The 24,854-nt window shown below is 31.2% G+C and overlaps 2 protein-coding genes across 5 annotated transcripts in view; one reads left to right on the top strand and one right to left on the bottom strand.

Annotated features, from left to right (window-relative positions):
- The first annotated feature begins 224 nt into the window (after positions 1-224).
- LOC106074967 (ER membrane protein complex subunit 4-like) lies at positions 225-8,575 on the top strand. Its single transcript, XM_056035794.1, has 5 exons — positions 225-442; positions 5,684-5,807; positions 6,124-6,277; positions 6,753-6,910; positions 8,290-8,575. The coding sequence occupies exons 1-5, from the start codon at positions 393-395 to the stop codon at positions 8,323-8,325; spliced, it is 522 nt and encodes a 173-aa protein (XP_055891769.1). The 5' UTR covers positions 225-392; the 3' UTR covers positions 8,326-8,575.
- Positions 8,576-9,878: 1,303 nt separating this feature from the next.
- The window catches only part of LOC106069752 (protein fantom-like), a 41,487-nt gene continuing 26,511 nt past the window's right edge, over positions 9,879-24,854 (bottom strand). For 3 of the 4 annotated variants that reach the window (XM_056035790.1, XM_056035791.1, XM_056035789.1), the window contains 13 exons: positions 24,415-24,636; positions 23,814-23,999; positions 23,282-23,441; positions 22,969-23,010; positions 20,028-20,138; positions 19,618-19,707; positions 18,094-18,119; positions 17,879-17,915; positions 16,249-16,421; positions 15,479-15,668; positions 15,248-15,332; positions 12,924-13,054; positions 9,879-11,362 (listed from right to left, as the gene is read on the bottom strand). In XM_056035790.1, coding sequence (XP_055891765.1) covers positions 11,250-11,362; positions 12,924-13,054; positions 15,248-15,332; positions 15,479-15,668; positions 16,249-16,421; positions 17,879-17,915; positions 18,094-18,119; positions 19,618-19,707; positions 20,028-20,138; positions 22,969-23,010; positions 23,282-23,441; positions 23,814-23,999; positions 24,415-24,636 — 1,566 coding nt within the window. In that variant the 3' untranslated portion in view covers positions 9,879-11,249. The remainder of the gene's footprint in view (positions 11,363-12,923; positions 13,055-15,247; positions 15,333-15,478; positions 15,669-16,248; positions 16,422-17,878; positions 17,916-18,093; positions 18,120-19,617; positions 19,708-20,027; positions 20,139-22,968; positions 23,011-23,281; positions 23,442-23,813; positions 24,000-24,414; positions 24,637-24,854) is intronic. The other variant, XM_056035792.1, reaches the window with a different exon arrangement.

The raw sequence follows: 24,854 nt of genomic DNA, 5'->3' as shown, positions 1-24,854 counted from the left end.
AAAATTGTGTTATAGACGCCAAGAGAATGAATTTATGCTCAGAGCGCAGGAAAAAAAACAACAACGCTTGGCTAGAAGGGGTGTGCCCTGCTACCCAAACTTCCTAGGTGGCTTAAGTTGTAACCACGGCAACTAGAAAACTAGATGGACATCTGAGATTGACATAGGTAAGTGATCCTGAAAATTAATAGAACTCTTTTGTGTCGATGAAACGAATCAATACAGACAGGCCTGCAGCGACTAAAGTAGACGTAGATCAAGATCTAGAAACTCTATTCTAGATCTAACTAGACTCCTACTCTTTTCTACTGAGACGGCTTAGACTCCTAGATTAGATTGCGAAATAATTCGCATTAAGTTATCACACAATTTAAAATCTAATTATATACACAATGTCTAAAAGGCGACACAAATGGGCAATAGAATTTGTCCCATCTAGCAGGTAACTAAACTTTTTAAGTTTTTCTCAAAATTCAAAGACAAAGAGTGAAAGTTGAAAGACAAACATTAGACTTTACATTCACTTTTACTTTGTCAAAGTCAAAGTAGATCTGTGAATAGATCTAGGTCAATCTAGCTCTAATTTGTCTCATGATTACTCAGATTACTTAGACTACTAAGTTACTTTTGTCAGTGTCACTACAATGGTCTACTAACTACACTACAGACTACAGTAGTAACAGTGTCAGTAATCAGTACTAATAGTGACTAATAGTCGTATTCTAGGGATGTGAAATAAAAAAATTATCTTTGAAAAAACAATTTTTCATTAGTACATCATTAAAATACTTTGAAAGAACTTTCCAATGGTGTATAAATTATGAATGTAGGTTAAACAGTTAGAAAGTTATGATTTTTTTGTGGTATGACCTAACATTGGTTGACATGGAACAATGAAGATGAGAGCGTCTAGCTCGCTCAGCCCGCTAGGCACTGCCCCCCCCCCCCCCCCCGCTCAAGATGTTAAAAAGTTGGAATTGAGTTTCATAGACGATAGATCTACTTATTAAATAAAAAATTTAATAGTAGATCTAGTATTCGTAGTAATTTTCTAGCTCACAAATCTGATTTCATTTATATTTATGAACTTCACTTGTTTAGAATGTAAATATTGATGAAATAAACAATTATCGGGTCTAGAGCTACAAGAAATGTCAAGGGGTGTGGACAAAATGTCGGCTTTGTGATGGGGCGGAAAACAGATTGAGTTCTCAACATTCTACTTTTAGGACCATTTTTTTGACCAATTTCAAATTGGCTATTATTGACATATTATATATCAAATTTATTGCCCAAGAATAGAGGAATTCAAAAAAAATAAAATCAGAAGCAGCAGACAATTATTTAACTTGAAAAATGAGGTCAAACACACTTACCCAGACCCCACCCCCTCGGTAAAAAAAAATTGCAAATTATACTTTATCATCATCCTGAATAACAAAACCATTATCAGTTTTGACATAATATGTATCTATTTTAATGCCCAAGAACAGAGGAATCCAAAAAAAGTAAATTCATTAACATCAGGCAAGTATTTAACATAAAAAAATGAGATCAAACACACTTACTCCTAATATTGAAAAATCCAAAATTCACAGAAGATATGTCCAATATTCCATGAATTTCACAAATTCACAATATTATTAACATAAAACTAAAACTGTGTCACAAAGTAAAGTATATTTATACAACATTTGAAAAAACAAACAAACAACTTTGAAATGTATTTATAACTAATAAATAAGTCTCCTCTTCGGCCCACCCTACCATAAAAAGTCACTTTTTTTTTCTTATATATTTATCTTCATTTTTTTTTACATAAATACAGTATAATATATAGATGTATTTTAGACTAGAAAAGTTCTAATATTAAATGAATTATTATCAAGATATAAATAGATCTTGTTCTTGATCATTTCTAGATCTAGGCATTTGAGGTCTAGACTCTAGACCTAATAATAGGCTTAAGCTAGAAGTGCATGGTGTTTTCTGTTTACTATCTCAAATAATCTCAATTTTTGTATCTGTTGTAAATGTTGCTGAGAAAAGAAATAACATTTATATTTGGTTTATATGTGTTTGTTGTTATTTTTAACAATGTCTTAAGTTTAAGCCATAAGATGATAAGTGGATCTATTCTTCTATAGTCTATAGATCTATCTATAGTAATCTATAATCTATAGAGATTTAGAATTTACTATTTAGTCTTAGATCTAGACTAGTCTAGATCTATAAATCACAAACATAACAAGTATTATTAGATCAAGTGTCTAGATAAAGAAAAATGTAGTATCTGCGTTATTTTGATATCTCTAGTCTAGATCTACTAGTACCTCTAGATCTAGATTTTACTGTCTAGATCTAGAGTCTAGATCTAACAATGGAAGTGATACAGCACTCGATTTTTTACCGGTCAGCATTTTTTTTAGATCTAATCTAGCAATACCGTAATTAATTTTAATCTAAAATTTAGATTCTATATCTACAATCCAATCTTTATCCTGATCTTGGTTTTCTTGGCGTTAGTAAAAAGAATTTACAAAGGAAAAAAACACTCGTAGTCGCCGTAGAAGTTTTTCTAGATCTAGCCTCTATTAGACAGTATATAATCCCTAGATCTAGACTAGGGCTAGGTCTAATCTCTATTATTATAGATTATAGATCTACTAGATGATCTAGGTATTCTATAATCTAGATCTAGATTATAAAATATAAGTTAAAATTAAGATATCGATCTCCATGCGGCATCACGCTGTGTAGTGTTTAGCCTGTTTAGCACGCGTGCGTTATTGCCGATGTCCGGTTATTCGAAAATCGGTTGTTCGAAAGCGACAACGTAGTATTAAAGTACAATAATTACCTTAATAGTTGATAATATTATAAAAAATATTGTCTTATGGATAGTTCAGACTGAGATCGCTTTTAGCGATGTTTCTTTCTCGAGGATTCAGAGCGAATGATTGAAAAAACAAGTTTTTAAAAAAACGTAAGCCCTCTGATTTCGACGACACCACTTCCGATTGGTTTATAAAAAACGTAATAAAACATTATTTTTTATAGTTTTTTCTCTTTTTTAAGTACGAAAATATTGCAATATGATTTCTAAAAAAAAATATGTGTTTCCTAATTAAAATTGGTAATATTTAAGTGTAAATAAATAAATATCGGCAACCGTACATTCGCGACAGCCAATTTTCGTATTTGCATCGAGGCTATTTTTTTAAAAATCTAAGACAAACAAACCATTCAATTCACTTTTTTTTTCCTTGAACATTTACAACAACCATTTTTTAATGATAAGTAGGCAATTTTTTTCATATAACTATAAAAATAATATGTTTCTTACCTTTTCAAAGGGGATCACATAAAACCATAAGTAAAACCTTTCTGTCGTGAATAGCCTACTTGGTGAATTTCACAAGGGCACAAAATCTTAATAAAAACGAATTTCCACAAAATGTTGCTTATGAAGCTTACACAAACATAGATCTACGTATCAGATCTAAAAAATACGTTACAGGTGGCTTAAATTCAGAGATAATGAATATTGACATTCAAAAATGCATTTTCAATGGCAAATCTGTTTTCCGCCATGACAGAAAATAACCAAATATTTAAAAAGTGGGATCAAAATCATCTAAAACAATATTTTTCAAATGCGCTTTAAAATTTAAAAAAAATTGAAGAAATAAATTAAACTCTTTAAAAGCTTTTTATACCTATACATAATTGCTATATCTACTAGCCTAGGCAAGATTTAAGTCATAAAATTGTTTAGTTTTCAAAAAGAGTAAAAAATAAAAAATCCCATAGGGAGCAGTGCAAATTTATGCATCAACATTATAATCGATAACAATTAAAGTGAGTAAGGTATCGTGATAAAACTTGGCAGAAATATGGCCAGATATATATTCTATTAGCACACAAAAAAATCAAGTTCTAAAACATAACCTGAAATGAGTATCAGTAAAAATAAAAATACGTATACTTTCAAGTTTAAAAAAAGTAAGAAAATACACCTTTTTTTTTAAAGTCCACATGAAAAAAATGTTCCTCATTATAAAATGTATCCATATTCACCCATTTTAGCAACCAATTCAATGGATTTAAAATCATAATCAATTTCAATCAAGGGCCTATGAACAGAAAGTAAGAAAAACGGAACTCAAAATTTGACGCCATTTTTTTACTTCGGTCTTACGGATTTTCACATATCTAATTAGTACATATGATACAGTAGGCCCTACTGTAGGGAGGTGAAATTCCCGTGTAAAAAAAATGGAGTAAAATCTTGAGACAGAGTTTTCGTTACTGCTGTATACTTATATAGGTCTTTGTTTGAAATTGATTAAATGCTCAGTATATGTAAAGATATCATTGCTAAAAGGAGTGAATTCGATTACTTTTGATGATGGAGAATATTTTTGTCTTTGACAATGTTTTGAAAAAAATTATTTATTTAAATATTTGCATTGAAAGTATATATAAATTTTTTTACTGATACTCATTACAGCTAAGTCCTACAATGTTGATATTTTTCCTGCTAATAGTACATCATGTGTCTGGCTATATCAATTTTCAGATTGATCCATCGTCAACATCTTACAAACTTGAAAAAACAAAACAACTCTGACCTCAATGGACATTTCAGTTTTTATTATTTTTTTTATAGAAGATATTGTGTTTCATCAACAAGTGAAATTAAAATCTTCTAGCAGATATTATTAGCTAAAGATCTAGATACTGTTTAAAGAGTTTTTACCTTGCAATTTAAAAAAAAACGCATTTGAAAAAAAAATGTTTCAGGCGATTTTGGTCCAAATTTTTAAATATTTTGTTATTTTCTGCCATCACAACACCGCTATTTTGTCAACACCTCTCTGACGTTTCTTGTAGCTCTAGACCCGATAATTGTTTATTTCATCAATATTTACATTCTAAACAAGTGAAGTTCATAAATATAAATGAAATGAGATAATTGTGAGCTAGAAATTTACTACTAATGCTAGATCTACTATTAAATTTTTTATTTAATAAGTAGATCTATCGTCTATGAAACTCAATTCCAACTTTTTAACTTTTGATCTTGAGGTGTCTCTCTTCCGGCTTAGCCAGCGAGACGCTCTTATCTTACTTGTTCAATGTCAACCAATGTTAGGTCAAAAGGCCACAAAAAAAAATCATTGGAAAGTTCTTTTATAGTATTTTAATGATGTACTAGCAAAAAATTGTTTTTTTTCTAGTATAAATTTTTTATTTCAACTCCCTACATACAGGATTCTTAGTAGACTTAGTTTAGTTATTCTCAGAGTGCCAAGAAGCCCATGTCGCCAAAGACAAAAGTCTTTCACACCTTCAACTTGCAGATCTACTTTAAATGGGGGTCTAGTCTTATTTTTGTTTATAGATCTAGATGTTGTGGCACTTGTGATTGTGCACTAGTCCACTAGCAACACTAGATCTAGATCTAGTAGATTCAGATTGACTAGATTCTTAGACTTCATTTAAGTGGCGCTTTAACATTATTAACATTACTGTCATTAGTTTAAGACTAATGTATTAGATTTAGATCTAGATCTAATTTTAAAAATTAAGGCCAATGTTGACCAATGTTGTAGTTAAAGTTAATTATAACTCAGAATAAGTTTCCAATTATATTTCCTCATTTCATTTTACATCACAGAGGGAGGAGTGAAAGAGCTTTAGTTCCTCTGCCACCAGAAAATTTGCCTGCCCCAATAGGATTCATGGATTCTTCAGTTGCAACAGAAAAGCCTAAAGAAGCTGATCCTGGTCTTATCATTAAAGTGAGTTTATATCCAGAATTACTTCAGAACTTGCAGTAATGTCATCAAAGCTGAAAGTGGTCCATTGCAAACTCATTCATATCTGAATGTTAAATCTGTTGTGCCAGAATGTTGTCTTTTAACTCTTTGTGTATTTTATAAGAGAATTTTTGATCTGATGTGGACATATCCACTTTCCCCATACTTTTTTTTTTATAGATGAATATAATATGATTTATGTACTGATTATTGCTAAAAAATATTTTGTGTTTTCTATTAATTTATATGCAGTAACAAGCTTATATGAATGCATTTTAATTTATTGTTGTTGTTACAGCGTTCATGGGATATAGCTTTAGGTCCAATCAAACAAGTCCCAATGAATATGTTTATTATGTGGATGGCAGGAAGTTCCATTTCAATCTTCCCAATTATGATGGTGGGAATGATGTTCTTCAGGCCAATCCAGGCAATGTTAGCCATACAAAACAGTTGAGTTTTTTTTTTTTTTCAGAATATTATGATACTCTTATAAAAACTGATAATTTGTTTGTTTTAAATTCAATTTGAAAATTAATCTTTCAATGTTTTGGAAACACTAGAGAGATACATTTCAAGGAAAGCAAATGTGAGAAATGACTTTCTTCATTTTTTAAAAGTATTTTTTAGTTTTTAAGATTATGTGAATGGGATTTTGCTACAACTGAACATAGGAGTTAGTAAAACATAGGATAAAAAAGCAACTAATATCCTTCCAACAGACAAATGCAAAACAAGGCTCATCTTGTTTTCTTATTTGAAATAGTGTTCCAAAAACATTTTTGATCCATTAAATAAATACCCAGTGTAATTGATTTTTTAAGTATAAAATTCTATTTAAATGTTTTTAGAAATATTATATGGTTTTGTTATTTAAATTTACTTTTACTTTTCTAATTGTTTAAAATACACTTTTTCTTCCTCTAGCTTTCAAAAGTATTGAAGGAGATCAAGCAGCATTCCAAAAACTTGTGTATTGCATTGGAAATATCTTGTGCTTAGCAATGGCTGTCTATAAGTGTCAGACAATGGGATTACTGCCCACACATGCATCCGACTGGTTAGCTTTTGTTCAGCCTCAAGAGGTACTGGGGGCAGATTTTTTTTTTTTTTTACTAAACTGTGTTCTAGTTTTCCTGTTCAACTTCTTTGCTTCTCTCATTATTGGACACCATGCACTGCCATTTGTAACTAATTTCTTGTGATTTTTTAAAGAATTAATTGGGGTTGTTCAGTATTTCTTCCCTGTTATCTGATGGTGGTGTTTACATCTTGCACCTCACTTAGTTTCTCTTAGATGATAAGGGGAATAGGAAGTGTTGTAGGTCAATGTTTAGTGGTTTTAATTCTTTTATAAGCATAAGTGGCAAGCAATAATTTATAAACAGCAGGAACAACAAGTACACCCATTAGATGGATGGTTCTAAAGATTATGATAGATTAAGTCTGTAGGCCTATTATGTAGATCTAGGTCTAGATCTACAGTTCTATTGATCTACTCAGAGCATTTGGTTAATGAACTCTAAAAAAAAAAACACCATAATATTTTCATCCACATCCCCCCTCCCCCCCCCCCCTTTTTTTTGCCTAAAAAGTAAATAGGCTGTGTGTCCCACTGATTTTAAAAACATGATTATGTGTGTGTTGTTGATGATGAAAAGACCACCATGTTTGTTATTTATGCAATAGTTTTATATATAAGGTTAGTGAAAAAAAAATACACTGGCATGGTTAGTCAAGCATTTAGATGTACTCTTACACTATATATATATTAAGATGGAACCATGGGCCTGCAGTCAGGTAGATTAGCTAGGTCTAGACTAAACAAACACATCATTTGTTGCAGTATTGACCTAGTAGGCCTTTATATCTATATGGTTGCATAGTGCTGGTACATCGGGATACACTAGAGAACTAACATCTGTTGACATACATACATAACATACATAAATAATGTGACTACTTCATTTTGTGGACTTTTGTTGACTGACCACCTTAAGCTATCCACTCTTTACTTCAAGCATGTTAAAGTTATACCCTAAGCATAGTAATTATAAGGAAACACGAAATTTGAAATTTCAGTTATTTCTTCCTTTAGTCATTGTAGTGTGGTGGATCAGAGTCTATTAGTTTAAAAAAAATACAACTACAATTTATTATGACACTAATAGAAATAAATATATTTTTAGAAGTAGCAAGAATCATGGTTAACCTTATTTAAATTTGTATTTAATTGTTCTATTAAAGTGTTCATATTATATGTCTCTGAAACATGTAGTTAAAGAAAGGTCAGACTTAACTATAAATGTGCTCATTAAAAAGATTATATTACTTGTTCTGAATCATACTAATATATGTAGTTGTAGCTTCTTTCTGTAAATGTTGATCCTTTACTTTAGAATAGCTCAGCCTTTATAATATTTAACCATAATCAAGTTTATTTAAACTACCATATGTATTTCAGAGGATGGAATGGTCAGGTGGAGGATTGTACCTCTGAGGTCATCATTACATTTGAGACTTTAGCAATGCGTCCTTTCTTTAACCAATGTTTGGCATTTATTGGACTATACATCTACATGGACAAGACTCTATGTTTTTTGGCTGTGTTCAGAAAATAACCAATTTCTTTCAAGGCATTTAACAATAGAGTGAACAAATACTTCATTGGATAGGGAAAATGGAGCAAGTGTTGTGAGTCTGACAGAATGTGAAGTAGCTTTCTGAAGAGTTTCTCATGGCTAGTAGAGTACATCAAGTCTACAGAAAAGTGTATGAAATGTGAAGATTGGTAGTGCTATGTATAATTAGCTTTATTTTAAACAAAAAATGTTGTTTATTTAAGTGAGTGCTGGAAAAATTTTTGTTTATGAAGTTTAGACTTCTGTCCCCCAATTAGTCTGTAATATTTATAAATTTGGTGTCGGATAATTTATTGGTCAAACTGTGACTTTTTCTCTCAACTTGCATTGGTATTCATTGACGTCACAATGTCAAATGAACTGGTGTTGATCAGACAATAGATGTTTCTTGTAACTTGCACCTTTTTTGTTTTATTTTGATAATATCTGAAGAGTTTTCTTTATTTTAATATATAGAGAGATATATGTGACATTTTCTGTTATAAGTAGGAATTATTTCGTTAGTTACCTGCTTTTTTCTGGATTAAAAAAAAAATTATTATGTTAAAGTAAATCTTAATTCTTAAAAAAAAACAAAAAAACATCAAAATTTTCATTTCATTTACGGAAATGAGTGTGATTCCTTGACTTTTTTCACAATAACATTGGCTTTCCTTTTCCCCAGGTTACTAAAACAAAATGTAATTTATATTCATATTCCATTAGAACTTTATAAAAAATCTCAGTTAATAAAATACTGGTGGAGTGGAAGTGCAGATTTCTTCTTGTGGTATTTATTATGAATATGAAGTACAATAATGTATTCACTTCAGAAAAATCAGTGAAAATTTGGAAAGTTCCTAAACATAAAAGAACTGCAGCAGTGTAATATGACATACAATTTATTAAGATCCACTTTTAACTTCACTGTCAATTGGATACAATCACTATATAATGTATTATATGTCCCAATAATGGGAGCAAGGTCTGTGCCTCTACATATTCAGATTTTATATATAAAGTAGTGGATGAGTGATGATAAAATAAAAAAATTGTTGTTTTTTTAAATACATTTAAAAAAAATAAAATTGATAATTACTACTTGGTTATTTCTAGAATGTTGGTTGACTAAAGTGTGACTGAAATATGGTATATGTTTTTTTTTTGTTTTCTCAAGCAATTTCAGATTGAGGTTTAAACTTCTAAACATGTGTGTTCCTTATTGTGCACCTTAGGAGATAAGAATGCCTGCATCAGTCAATTTCAATGTGTCTAAATCCCATGTAAATCCATCTGTTGTCTAGTTCATAAAATGTCAGTGTAATTGTTCAAAACACCTAAGTTGAAATAACATTTTAATGAATGTATATGCTAAGTTATATATTTTTTTTGTATTTAAATTATGACCTATATCTATTGCTCCAGCTTTAACTGGCAGAATGAAACAGCTTAGAAACAGCTATGCAATAAAATAGTAGACTAATAAAAGTATTTATTACACCTTATTTAGTAGGCCACGTAGTCAATTTCCTATTCATTAAAGTTACATTTACAATATTTTAGAATTGGGAAGTCTTAGGTGGCATTAATATACATTTAAGCATAGTCCATTTTGAAAAGAAATTGTACACTTTCATTGGTTTGTAAAAAGCCAATTTAAGTGTGTTTAAAAGATTCATGTGTGTGTATATGTGTGAAGAAAATTGATGTCAGTTGTATAAAAATAACACTCAACTAAGAATGTTCTTGTTTTCATTTATTGGCATTGCCATTTTATGTTGAACAATGGTGATATTATTTCAACCTTGATATTGGAGTGCTCATCACACAATTAGTGTTGTTTTCTTACACTTGACCTAGAACTACAACTATTCTACCATGAGCACATTCGTCCTAGTAAAATGTACACACAAATGAGATGAGACAAGAAAAAAAAAGATTTCCATTCATGGCTGCATTAAAAAGTTTTTTATTTTAAATATTTTTATGTTATACACAAAAATCAAATAATTTTTTAATAACTAATGGTCAAACTGAATGGGAGAGTGGAAAAAAAACAACTAACATTTAAAACAAATAACAATTGCAATAGAAATAGAGAAACATGAGGATGGAAGGAGCACAACCTTTCTTCCAGGGTGGAGGAGCTCATTACATTTTTGTTGATTCTAATACCTTATTGTAAGATTTGTTAGTGAGACCCAAAGTTAAGTATTTATTGGAACAGTTCTGAACTTTTCTGATACAAAGGAGAAAAAAAAACTCAGAATGCTATAGTTATCACTTTTTATTTTGGAGGTAGAATTATAACTTTGTAAAATTCAAATTGTAACAAATATTTGAAGAAAAAAAAAGCATCGACATGTTTCAAGATATGTATTTTATAATCACTTAACAGGATTCTTCGCTATAAGCATTTATCAGTTGGAATTTGTAAAAATATTTTTCATTGATAAACAGATCTAGATCTATTATGTAAATGGATATTTACAAAGCATATATTGTACTAGCTGCACTATTTCTTCATGATTGAAGACAATGGAAAACAATTGTATTTTGGCTGTCGATCATTATGTAGAAGACATAGTTCATTAAAAATACTTGTTCTTGAAACAAAGAACTTATTTAGATTCAAAACAGAAACAGGACGGATGGATAAAAGGAATGAAGCAAATGTTTGGCATAAAGGAACACTACACATTGCTTTGTGTCTTCACAAATCTAGAAGACAGCTATGATTCTACTTTGTAGATATTTGTCTATCAGTGACAACATATTGTATCTTATGAAGATATGGGTGCCATTAAATTGTGCCATCTGTCTGCATTTCTGACTGTACAGCCTTCATGACAGCCACACACTCCACAGTGACCAACAAGTGACCAATCACATTTTTCTCTGTAGCTACATCCAGCACTGTCCAAAATGTAAAGTAATCAAATATTTTGTAAAAATGTATGAGATGAAAACAAAGATTTCTTGCAAGTAGGTGACAGACAAATAAAGAAAATAAAATTGTTGGATAAGGAATATTTCATTTACCTAGGGTACAGGTTAAAAATAGGCTTAAATGATTGCGACATTCTGATCATAAATCTGGTTTCTCATTTAAAACCTAATATTATTATACTTAAACCAGAAGAACCACTTAAGGGGATAGTACCAGCTAATATTCATCGTAATATTGCAGGCTAGGTGTATAGTGCTCTTTGAATCTATTCAGCCTTAGAACATACCATTATTTTAGTGAAAGGTGCACAATGCCAATCGAAATAAAAGAAGTTTTTGTAGATGCAAAACCCATTTTTGTTTTTTTTTTTAAACCCAACCATTTCCAGAACTTGAATTTCACTAAACATCTGTGTGTGAACAGATATAGAGTAGGGCCTAGAATGATTCAATGAGTTACATCTACAAATTAGTTTCTACATCCCAATGTTGTCCAACCTTTTCAGACATAAACATTTCCTACAGGCCACACCACAGGAAAAAAAAGGCTGAAGACCTATGGCCCTAGTCTCTGTGGTTTGATAATGCACAGTGGAGGTTGAGTACAACTTTATAGGTCAGTTTATATTTTTTTAAATAAACAATTTTAAAAAGATAAATACTGTTACGAATCTCACTATCCAGGCTCTCTGCAAACTGCACCATACACCACCAACCTAAAGAACTTGACAACTCAGGGCTCCAAAGTAACGTAATAGTTTAATGTCGATAAATAACAGCCAATACTGTACAATTGGCAACACGTACACTGTACAAATATCTCTCCGATAACACCGTTCCGCCGTATCAACTCTTGCACTGGCCTCAACGTCTCGTTCCGGGCTTGCACTGGGTTCAACAGTTCAGGACTGACTTCACACACTAGGCTCGTTGTGTCGGACTCGATCACAGACCAAGATCAAGACGCCAGCCGTCTCAACTGTACTTGACAGTACTCCGCACTGAACCGTCGTAATGCTCCGTACAGAACCACACCGCTGAACTGTGCTGTAGTCGACCGGACTGTAGTGAACCGGGCTTTGAACCCCTGCCGTGAACCGTCTTGACTTCGACACCTCCGCTCTTATATAGGGTCCCTACTGGCCTTCTCGAACCGGACAGAACGCCGCTCGACGTTTCTAGGTGGTCAGATGACTACAACTCTCGTGACGCTCCTGAGCTCTGTTCACAAAGGCGATCCTTCCCGAACTGTCCTATTGACACTCGACTCGGCTGACCGTAATAGCTCGTCACGGTTGACCGCTCGTCTAGCGCTGGCCTGGGGCGATTTGCGTCGGCTGACTACACACACACCACTACCCCTCTCTGTGCCACCACCAAGTTTAGAACAATACATTAAACTATAAAGTTCTGATTTATTTATATTTTAAAATTTGGAGTTCAAATTAGTCAACTACAATATAGTGTGTCCAGCAGGAATGGATGATAAAACCATCCATTGTTTATTTGTGAAGTCACAAGTACTTACATTCAATATTCTGCTCTTTCAAATCTTTATCTTCCCTTAACATTTTCCTGAGATCTACATAGGCCACAGCCACATCCTCACATTCGAGATCTGTAGACTCTGGGGGCTCAGACACAACTGTGAACTTTAACCTGAACAGAAATGTACAGCAGCACATTGCACTTTCAACATCCATTTGTCAATCAACAATAAAATAATGTCTATTTCAAAAACAACAATCACATGCTTATGCAGCCACTGATAGATGTTTCAAATGACATATAGATATATCATGAATGGTTCACACTTTGTTTATAATATTATGAACAAGGTTACAAAGACAGTTTGTGTGGAAACTCAAACTCAAAATCGGCCCCCCGAAGTAGTCCTACCAGGCAGGTTTCAATATTTTCAGAAAGAATATCAGAATGAAATTCTATCAAAGGCTGATGACAAAGAAGAATGAAGAAAGAAGGTTGACAGATCCTGTGTGGTGCCCCAATGGTCCAGCAGACCAAGGGATGGGTGAAAGTGAAGGTGAAGCTAAATGTGAACCTGGTCTAACTGATGTCATATATATATATATATATCTAACTGATCTCATTGTTTTGCAAAGGGTCAATCTCTTATTCAAAGTCCCAAGGAAAAAAAAACATTTCCGTAATAAAAAAATAATTCCTTTAGTTATGTGACGTACCAGCCAATGCATAACGCGATAATATAAAGAACTACTTATTAATTGTTGTTTTAAATAATGTTCCACTTATATGCATATTAAATAGATTTTTTCTCTTTAAAAAAAAAAAAGTAAACATTTTATTGTAAATGTAATAGCTAGTATGACAGAACTTACCTAACTTAGCAATACATTTGTACAAATAATACTTTTTTTACAAAAAATCTAAAGACGTTTGCATAAATGTGTTAAAAATATGGTAAATAGTCATCTCCCTTACTAAATAGCCTCCCATGTTTGTTACTATTAATAGTGAATAGTTGTAAAAATGGTGTATTTTTACGAAAAAAAACTGCTTGAATAGTTGATTTTAAAAATAAAATTTTTCACTTTTAGAAAAAAAAAGTAGCCGTTACATCAGAACTCTGAATGGACTAAACTATTATGATGTTGGATTTTCAATATCTTTTCTAGTTTATGAGATCTAAACGGGACGGACCGACCGACAAACCACACAAAACTAATAGCGTCTTTTCCCCTTTCGAGGGCTGCTAATAAAAAGTAACATAATTTCCTTCTTTATCAATATGATGGTGGTCTGTTATTTTTCATTCAAATTATTCTTGTACTGCTTCCTTATTGCAAGGAGTTTTACCAGTGAGCTCTACCTAATCAAGTTCTTCTATTAACAGACCAGCTAATGAGTTCTACACAAGGCCATGGGCAAAATGTTTGAGTATGTCTTATTTATTTATTCAATTCTTAACTGAATACAAAGTAATATTTGAGTCAAATTTATTTTTAAGATGTATATCTTTTGAAAACAAAAAATGGTCAAACCAGAGTTTTCACTGTGAGGTCAATTAAGTAGTTATTTTTTCCCCAAAGATATATATGTATATATAAACTGTCAAATTTCTAGGAAAATTATTAGAGCCATTTTCGAAATACACATTCAGTGTTCAGCTAATAGTAGGAATTGTAATGACTGTAGCTAATGTAAAATGAATAAACTTGTGAGGGTTATTTCTAAGTTGTTTTCTAAACAGGCTCCATGAACATGATTTGAAAAGTGGGCAGAAGAGGCTTAAGGTCAAATTAGCGTGAAATGGCAAAATGTTTTATCTAATTACACAATTATATTAAAGATAATTACAATAACCTCAGGAAAAGACATGTTTGTTTATATCAATAACTTAATCTCTTGCACAAATATTTTGTGGGCCATCATAACATTTCTTTTTGTTGAATAGTCTAGTATTACATCAACACCAACACCACTTTGCTTATCATAAGTTTACTTCAAAGAAGAAAACCTTTTAAAATTACAAAAAAATATTTCTTTCAATTTAACTTTACACAACACTTGAGAGAAAGTTTTTGGACTGAGCAAACAGTTAAACAAGCAAAATATATAAAAAAAAAATACTTATTAAGGCAAAGAACTGCACAGTTACTACAATATCTTACAATACTTCAAGATTTATTTCCTTTTCCTAAAAATATTAAATTAATACCATAAATCAATTAACTAATTGGTTAATTTTTTTATTGATTCATGTGTTGTCACAGGCAAAGAGTATTGTTCAAAGTTTCAATGTGATCCAAGAATGGGAAGTGGAGAGAGAATGTGTAAAAAAATACAGACTTTTGTTTTCTCTATAATTACCTCCCTTTCTCCGGATGATTGGGCAGCAACATACTGGCCAAGTATCTCCTACGTTCATAGTGTGTGTCCAGATCTACAGGGATTGCTAGAGTTGGAAAACATCAACATTGTGCAGAACATGATGTAGAAACATAGAGACATAACTTACAATGTTTATACATGCAGTGAATTGCTAAATTAAGGAAACAAGAAATGGCCTATATGAAAGCTTTCTAAAGAACAATGACTTACTTTTACTGAAGTTGAATTGTATGGGCTGATGGGGCTTTGGTTTGGGCAAGGAGAATGGAGTCTCTGTCTCACTCGGGTCCACTCCATAAAACCTGTACTCAACAAACAACTGCTTGACATTCTCATCAAGCATAGGTGGAGAGTCTTCATCTAGAGATAACTCTGCAATGACTATAGTCACTGTGTTGGACTATAGTGAGAAGCACATAGTTCAGATACTAGAATGATACTTATTCAATTATAAATATAAACTTTGCAACTTGTCATTACTAGCACTATATGTAATAGAAGTGCTCAAAACATTTTCAACTTTTGAACATTTCACCTTACATTTATTACACATTTGAAAGACAGCATTAGTTATCATGGACAACAATGACATTTTTACTCCATCTTTTTGCTGTGATATATGTATAATGTAAATATAAATGGTTATCCAAAGCAGGATTGTAGAGATGAATTGAATAAGCTTCTTTGCCAATTATTACAATTTATTAAAAATTTCAAACATCAAATGACAAGCCAACCAGGCAAACCTAATGGCTAAACAAGAATCAGTCATTAATAATAATAACTTAATTTACAGAGCGCTGTTAACAAACAAAATGTAGGCTCAAGGCGCTGTGATAACATTACAAACATAAACACAAGAGCTAAAATGATAAACTAATCTAAAAAAAGTTTTAAACAAATAGGCCTTAATGTTCTTCTTGAATGTGAGTTCAACTATTTTGATATAAATATCTTAGGGGAAAAAAAACTCCACTTACTGCCTTTGTTTGTTTACTTTTTCTCTTTGATTTTGATGACATCTGAAGCATGACTCCTTCACTGTCAGACTCAACAGCTGTAGTCTCTGAAACTTCGGAGCTCCTGGCTGAGTCAACCACCTCATGTTTACTTTCATCCTCAATGTCCTCTTCAATTTCCTCTTCAATATTGCCTAGATTAAAGTACATGTCAACAATTTGATAGCCTTTTTTAAGCTTGTGAATATATAAATCATATTACACAATCCTAATTTGCTAATGAAGTAGCCATAAATACTTTACTTTGAATAATGCAATAATGATTAGTAAAAATTCTCTATATGGATAATGCACATCTCAATGCTCACAATTCTGCTTCTCAAATCAACTGGATAGTTTACAATTACCTTTCTAACTTTTATTAACTAATTAAAAGGTTGTTTTTTTAATTAACACTTAATGTGATGCAGATAATTAAAATGTTACAACTAATGTTACAAATTAGCTGTCTATTCAGGTCTTGAGAAAAACATGTCATAAGTGAGGCTACACAAGGTAATGGAGTGAAATTTGGTCTGCTTAAAACCTAACTCACACTGAGCTGAAATTAGTAGACCCTAAATGACTAACTACAACCAACTAAGTACTACTAAAAACACAAGCATAAAGTTCATATTGTAAAATTCATTTTCAATAATTGTCAGACTGTCATCAATAAACTCTAAAAAGAACACTTGCTTAGCTGTGGTTAATAAATAAACAAAACATTTCTTATAATGATCCTTAATCCTCTATTTTGACCTTCAAGATATCAAGCCCTAAAACCTGAAATGTTGTACATTTTGACTTAGTTCATTAATCACATGAGACTATCTGAAGTCTTTCATAAAGTGTCTGACTTGGGGCAAAACATTATTTTTTAGTCAATCTATTTTTTACATACTATTTAAACCAATGTCAAAACTTGTTTTTACGAAGCGTTTATCAAGTCACTCTGTCTGGTCAAAAGTTTGTACCCATTATTTCTCCCAAACCCTATCTCGGATCAAGCTGAAATTTTGCACAATTATTTCTTTTACCTGACAACACAAGAATCAATAAAAAAAAATTAACCAATTAGTTAATTAAATATTGATAATTAATTATTTTGTTTGGTATCTCATTCAAGGGAAAGAATTTGTACTTGACTGAAGTGGTGGTATAAGCTGAATTAGTCCACTTTATACACTGTTGACTGAGTCTTAGTGAACACAACATGAAAAATAGACGAGACTATTAAAACAATAGATAACTATACAATCTTCCATATTCAAAGGCTCTCCACTAGCAGAGTGGATTACATGTTGACTTAAGTAGCCTGAGAAGGCTTGAGCCATGAGTTCAAATTCAGATCATTCCCCCTTTTTAAAAGCTTTTTAAAAATGCATTTTTATAGTTAGTCTAGATCTATTACAAATTTAATTACATGACTAAACCAAACTAAATGATACAAGTACACTGAATAGGCTTTGTTTTTTGTTAAAGTATTTTTTAAGTTTTTCCTTTTTAGCTTTGGCTAATTTAGGCAAACATTTCAGAGACTTTCATTCAATGAATGTTGTGTATTTGATTCAAACTTTTGTATGGGAATAATTAATGAAACTTTATTTACCTTCATCTTCATGTGTGGAACTAACTGGAGATTTTGGCTAAAAAGAGTTAAAAAGTTAAACATGTTATTTATTTTATAAACACTAAAAAGATGAAATGTATTATTTATAATCATATGAAACACTCTCTACAATGCATTATTTAGCTGAAACTAATTTATTTAAATCTCTGATTAATTTCAACAGCAACATTGTTATGTTTCTTTTAAAAACTCACTTTCAGATAAGCATCTTTCATAGTTTCTGGAATAAAAAAAAATGTTTGGCTGTAAGTGACAAAACTATATGTCACATTTTGACATATGCAAATAAAAGCATAAGCATATATATATATATATAAATGTAGGCCTATGTATAGACTTTAAAAGAGCAGAATTGTAAACAAAATTTGGAAAGGGAAAATTCCTTTGATCATTAACATAAAAAATTATAATTACAACCGACAGACTACAACAGAATAAATACATAAGTGATTGAACAACAAAATGTTGAAATAAATTTGAATGTGTGCCAACACTGTTTACATCACACCCACCATGCAATAATTGAACTACATTCAGTATAATGCCCAACCACGACAGAAGACATGTTACAGAGATTAACCTTGTTATATTAAACTTATGGCTCGGTTTTAACTAGATGAATAAATATGAACAACCACTGCATTTTAGAGTGTAGGCAGAGCTAGTCAGGCAGACAGGATTAAGGATAGCAGATGGCCATTCAATAGTTGCTCTAAGAATGCACTTTTGAAAAACAATTTCAGCATAGATGAATCTATCATAACAAAGTTAGACTCATTAATATATGAAATAAATTCTAAATATACAGTAGTTTGTACAGCTTTGTGCCATAGCTCACAATATCACAAGCGTTTTTGTGTTGAGCATCTTATCTAACAAGCCCACTAATACTTTTTGATAAATATACCAACTTGGTCTTCTAGTTGCCTTTTAGTGATCAATACCTTGATAATTTACATTTTAATTGCAGAGACTTAAAAAACAGCTTTATATCAAAAGATAAAATTTATTTAACTCACAACAACTACTATTTGACTAACCGGGCAGTGAAATAAATATACTGTTTTACTCACAGTACAAAGCAAAGCAAGTAACTTTCCAAAACCTCTTCAAACAAATGTAATTCTGAAATCACTAGCTAATCTAAATGATATTTGTTGATGATTGGTAGACTCTGAACTGAGAAGTTGGTCAAAGTGAGATGTAATCCTATACTTTTCAAGTTTGCAATACTATTAAAACTATCAGGGCAAAGTGAGATGTAAGCCAATACTTTTCAAGTTTACGATGCAATTAAAACTATCAGGGCAAAGTGAGATGTAAGCCAATACTTTTCAAGTTTACGATGCAATTAAAACTATCAGGGCAAAGTGAGATGTAAGCCAATACTTTTCAAGTTTACGATGCAATTAAAACTATCAGGGTAAAATGAAATGTAAGCCAATACTTTTCAAGTTTACGATGCAATTAAAACTATCAGGGTAAAATGAAATGTAAGCCAATACTTTTCAAGTTTACGATGCAATTAAAACTATCTATAAGTTGATTACTTGAAATAGATTTAGGGTTAAATGTTTTGGTAATTAGAAAATTGCCATTATTACATGCACATAACATTAGACAAATCTCAAATGTGGTTTGTATGACATTAGATTGTAGTTGTACTATTTAACAAGAAGCAATACAAATATTTCAGCATGCAACATGCATATCCTTACTACCAGTTAACCACTTTGTTCGAACCATTGGCTTAGGAATACTGTAGGAAGAGACTTTGGAGTAATGTTCATAAAGTGAACGCTCAGACTCTACAGAGACAAACATAGAAGAAATAAAGAATAAAAACTTTTTTTTTAAAGAGAATTAAATAAAAATAAGCAAAAAAATATAAATAAAGCAAAAAATAAATAAAATAATATATTTTTTAAAATGTGAAAAAAAGAAAACAATTATATAAATATAATAAAAAAACAAATTCTAAAATTAGATGGGACAGTTAGATCTAATTGAAATAATTGACTTAAAAAAACATTCTATGAAATAATGAGAACAAAATAAAATTTTTATTATATGAAAAAGAATGAAAACAAAATTCTATAACCAAGGACTACAATTATTAAATTATTACCATCTTCAGATCCAGATTCCATCTGCAGACTTGACCTTGGAGGTGTAGGTCTGGCCTGTAATTCTTCACCTTCTTCACTCTCCACAGAAGGTTTTCTAGGCAATCTTGATGCTGTCAATCAAAAATACAACATTGATATAAGAAACCGCCATATTAACTTAATGTCTTTCAAATGCTTCATTCTGAAATGGTTACAATTGATATAAAAAATAAAAAAACACTTTTCCTGCATTGAGAAAAAAAAAATGTTGAAAAAATCCTTTAAGATCTCAAGTTCTAAAAAGTAGGTCAATCTAAGTCTACCATTCTCTGTCTACATCAAACTTGAGGATTGGATGTGATTGTTACATTTATAATTAACATGACTGACTACATTTCTCCAAGGATATGTGTTATAGAAATAATTTTTTTAAAAGTCATTTTCAACTTTAAACAAAAAAAAAAAAAATTTAGTTTGGATCAGTCATTTAATTAAATTTGTAATAGATTTAGACTATTAATAAATCTGTGCGATTAGCAATAGTTTTACATGTTGTGCGACTTGAATTCGAACTTGAGGGCTCAAGCCTCCTTAAGGGGACTAATTCAACTTATACCACCACATCTGTCAATTACAATTTCTTTCCATTGTTAGATATCAAACAAAATAATTAATTATCAATAGTTAATTAACTAATTAAATAAATAAATGCTGGTTTAATAATAGATTAAAGAAGCTTTGTAAACAGAAGGAAAACCTATACAGAAAATTTAAAGAAACTAAGGCAGAAAGAGTTTATAAAAAGTATATAAAAATTAAACATCTAACCCAAAAAGTAAGCAGGCAGCTGCAGAGTGAATACATAAACAATGTAATATCTAAAGATAACAAAAACCTATGGTCATACATTAAGTCTAAGAAAATGGAAACAACAGGCATAGCGTCATTAAAAGGAGAAGAAAACTTAACACATAATGATAAAGTAACTAAAGCTAACATCGTAAATAAATACTTTTCATCAGCATTCTCAGCACCAGGAGACAAAGACATATTACTTAATTTGAACCAAGTAGACAACATAGGAGATATAGAAGTACAAGAAAAGGGAATCCAAAAACTATTAGCCAACATCAAACCAAATAAAGCATCTGGACCTGGTGGTATTCCAGCTAGATTACTCAAAGAACTAAGCAATGAGCTAGCACCAGTGTTCAAAATACTTTTTCAGGCATTTCTTAACCAGGACAGAGTACCAAGGGAAAGGAAAGAAGCTGACGTCACCCCCCTATTTAAAAAAGGAGAAAAATCTGACCCAGGAAACTACAGACCAGTATCACTTACCAGCATCACATAATATGTAGCAACATCATAAACCATTTAGACAAACATAATGTCCTTACATGGCTTTAGGAAATATAGATCATGTGAAACACAACTAATAGGACTAATTGATGTTTTTTCAAAAGGTTTAGATGATATGAGCAAATTAGATGCTATTTTACTAAATTTTTCCAAGGCTTTTGACAAAGTTCACCACCATAGTTTGCTTAAAAAATTAAAATATTTTGGCATTGATGCTCCATTGCATTAGTGGATTAAAGATTTTCTGATAGGGAGATAACAAACCGTAATAATAAATGGCTCTAAATCAACACCAGTAACAGTAAAATCAGGTGTATTTCAAGGAACAGTCTTAGGTACACTACTATTTTTAATTTACATAAATGATTTACCAAATTGCATTAGTTCAGGAACAAAAGTCAGATTATTTGCAGACGATTGCATAATATATAGAACAATAAAAACAACACAAGATACAGAAATTTTACAAAGAGAATTAGATGAATTTCAGAAGTGGTAATCTATTTAGAGCATGTCTTTCCACTCAGGAAAATGTCAGTTATTAAGAGTAACAAAAAACTAAAACAAATTAATTCCACTTATCTTAAACCAGTAACACAGACTAAAAACGCAAAATACCTAGGTGTTAAAATAAATGAAAAACAGTCATGGAATCCCCACATTGATGAAACTATCAATAAATCAAATAAAGCATTAGGGTTTATTAAAAGAAATTTCTATAAATCAAATAAGAACATAAAACTAAAATGTTATTTAACCCTGGTTAGGCCAATAATAGAATATGCATCCTCTTTTTGTGACCCCTCAACTCAAGAAAACATTAAGAAACTGGAACAGACACAAAATAGAGCAGTGAGATTCATAACAAACGAATATTCACATTTGACTAGAGTAACACCTTTAGTAAAATCACTAAATTTAGAAAGCCTTCAGGATAGAAGACTTAAAAGTAAAGTAGCAATTATACATAAAACTCTGAACCATAATCTTCAAATACAAAAACAAAATCTAATAAAATACTCGGAAAGACACAAAGATAAAGGCACATTCCTCGTCCCATATGCTAGCACAAATTTGTACAAATTCTTCCCTAGTGCTATAAGAGCATGGAATGGGTTGCATGAGCTAGCCAGGAAAACCAGTGACTTAGCAGAATTTAAGTCATTAGTTAATATGCATGACTAAATGCATTACGCGTAGGACGTAATCATCTTCTTTTTTGAAGTAATGTCTGTATTATATAAGAGAAGATAATTGGTTAATTTTTTAAATTGATTCTTGTTTTGCTAGATACAAGAAATAATTGTGCAAAATTTAAACTTGATCCGAGGTTGGGTGTGGGAGAAATAACATGCACAAGCTTTTTGCCAGATAGAGTTGGTATAAAAGTTGATACAAACTTAGTAAAATGAAACTTCCCCCCAGCTGAAGCTAGTTACTGACTTGAAATTAGATCATCTCAGAAACCAATTTAGGAATAAATTCTAAGTAAATTTATCACTATGTTCACAGATATTCAAGCCCATTACTACTTAAATTTTACAAACCATTGCCTTCTATAGACAATGAAAAGTGATTGAAATGACTTAGTGACTCTACCTGTTTCTTCTAATATAGTAGAAGGCATGTGATGATTCTGGTCTGAAAATAATTATATAAAAAAAAATTACCCCTCATTATGAGTGCTCATCATTTTTATTTAATAACATATAAGCAACGTCATTAGTGGTTTAAAATTTTACTTTGTCACAAATGCCAAAAGTATGGAACTATTTATATCTGCATACTTTGAATATTACATCAAACTTTTTAAAAACTCTTTTTTTATCTATAAGGGGCCTACCAATGCATTTTCCAAACATAGTTTAGTTTTAGTTACTATAGGATCCAAAGATATAATTCAGCAAATTACCTTGCAAAGTGTCAGTCAATGACTCTGACATGCTTGGCATAAAATTTGACACCACCCTAGACACTGTGTCATTGACAGCATTAGACTTGTTCTCTGAGTAATTAGTTTCATCTTCAGATATTTGAACTTTACGCCGGGCTGCTGCTTTTGGCTGATGAGACTAGACATTGAAAACAAAAAGAGATCAAATGGTGTTATCAGGTTTAAGTTACAATAAAAATAACTCAAAGACTTTTACACGAAATTTATTTTATGTAGATACAATTCACTGCTTTATTATAATTGTAGTTACTTTTTAAAGATAAACCATAAAATCAAAGGAAATTTTGTAAATATTTCAAAAGTATATCTATAAATGAATAAATATAAATATATATGTGTATATATTTTATATATATATATATATTTATTTATTTATATATGTATATTATGTTACTTATTATATATTATTTCCATAAACTTTCTCTACTACTACTACTATTTCAAATGTTATTCTAAACACAGTTTACTACAGTTGAATGTGATCAGTTACCCCAGCAGGAATAATCTGGTCTTCAACAGCTTTCAGTTTGTTCTTGTCTAAGGGTGTGGATGTAGCTGTTGGCCCTCTCTGTTTCTTGGGACTCAGTGGTGCCTCAGGTCTGACTGGACCAACAAGTTCTTCAGGTGTGGGATGGTCAACTGGTGGACGTGGCATCTTTACATCTGCTGTTTCTGGCTGGATATTTAGAATAAAGTAAAACAATCTAAGTATAAAATTCAGTAAAAATCTGTTTCCTTAGTATTCTCTATTTCAAGCTCACAGTACTAAGTAGGATAACTAGATAAGTGTGATCTCTTATATTAGCTTTAAGGGCTGTAAACTTATTTAGCTTAGTTTGCCATTTTAACTCTTTTTCTTATGTCTCTTATGTTCTCAGAGCACCTACATTCTGTTTATTAACAGCGCTATATAAATAAAGATTATAATAATCAAATCTTCAATTTATTCTTTTCATTCATTTATTGCTCAATCTTGAAATAGTAATGTAGTTAAGTATATAAAATTACTTTGATTTGTCATTGTCTGCAGGAAGAATGTTAAATTAATGTCTAAAGTATATAGGCTAGGTTGACAAACAGCTATTGCTCACTTCCTGAGGTTCATGTTTTGGCAGCTTGGGAGGAAGGTATATGTACTGCCATTTCATTTCCACCTCAATCACCCCTGACTGGGCATTACCAGCTCCTCTGGTCAGCTGAAACTCTCCAGAGACAGGCTTGTTGTGTGCCAAAGGCAATAGGGGTATCTCAGCCAAACCCAAGTAGGACTCAACATCCGGGTCAGTGTCGTCAAATACAAACAACTGAAGCTTCTGAAACATGACAAAATTAATTTGTTGTTATAACCATCAATGTATTCTATAAACATTATAAACCAAAAGGTGTTAATGGATATGTCACAAATGAAGTATATGTACACCAGAATGTCAATATACTCCTATTGCTTGCTATTCATTTTTAATTTAAAAACTTTTGTTTGCATAATAAAAAACTGAAATAGTCATTATGGACAAATGCACATTTATGTGGG

The sequence above is a fragment of the Biomphalaria glabrata genome, chromosome 7, assembly GCF_947242115.1.
Source record: "Biomphalaria glabrata chromosome 7, xgBioGlab47.1, whole genome shotgun sequence".
NCBI lineage: Eukaryota > Metazoa > Mollusca > Gastropoda > Planorbidae > Biomphalaria > Biomphalaria glabrata.
Note: the sequence above shows the minus strand (reverse complement) of the source record. Positions and strands in the feature narration are given on the sequence as shown.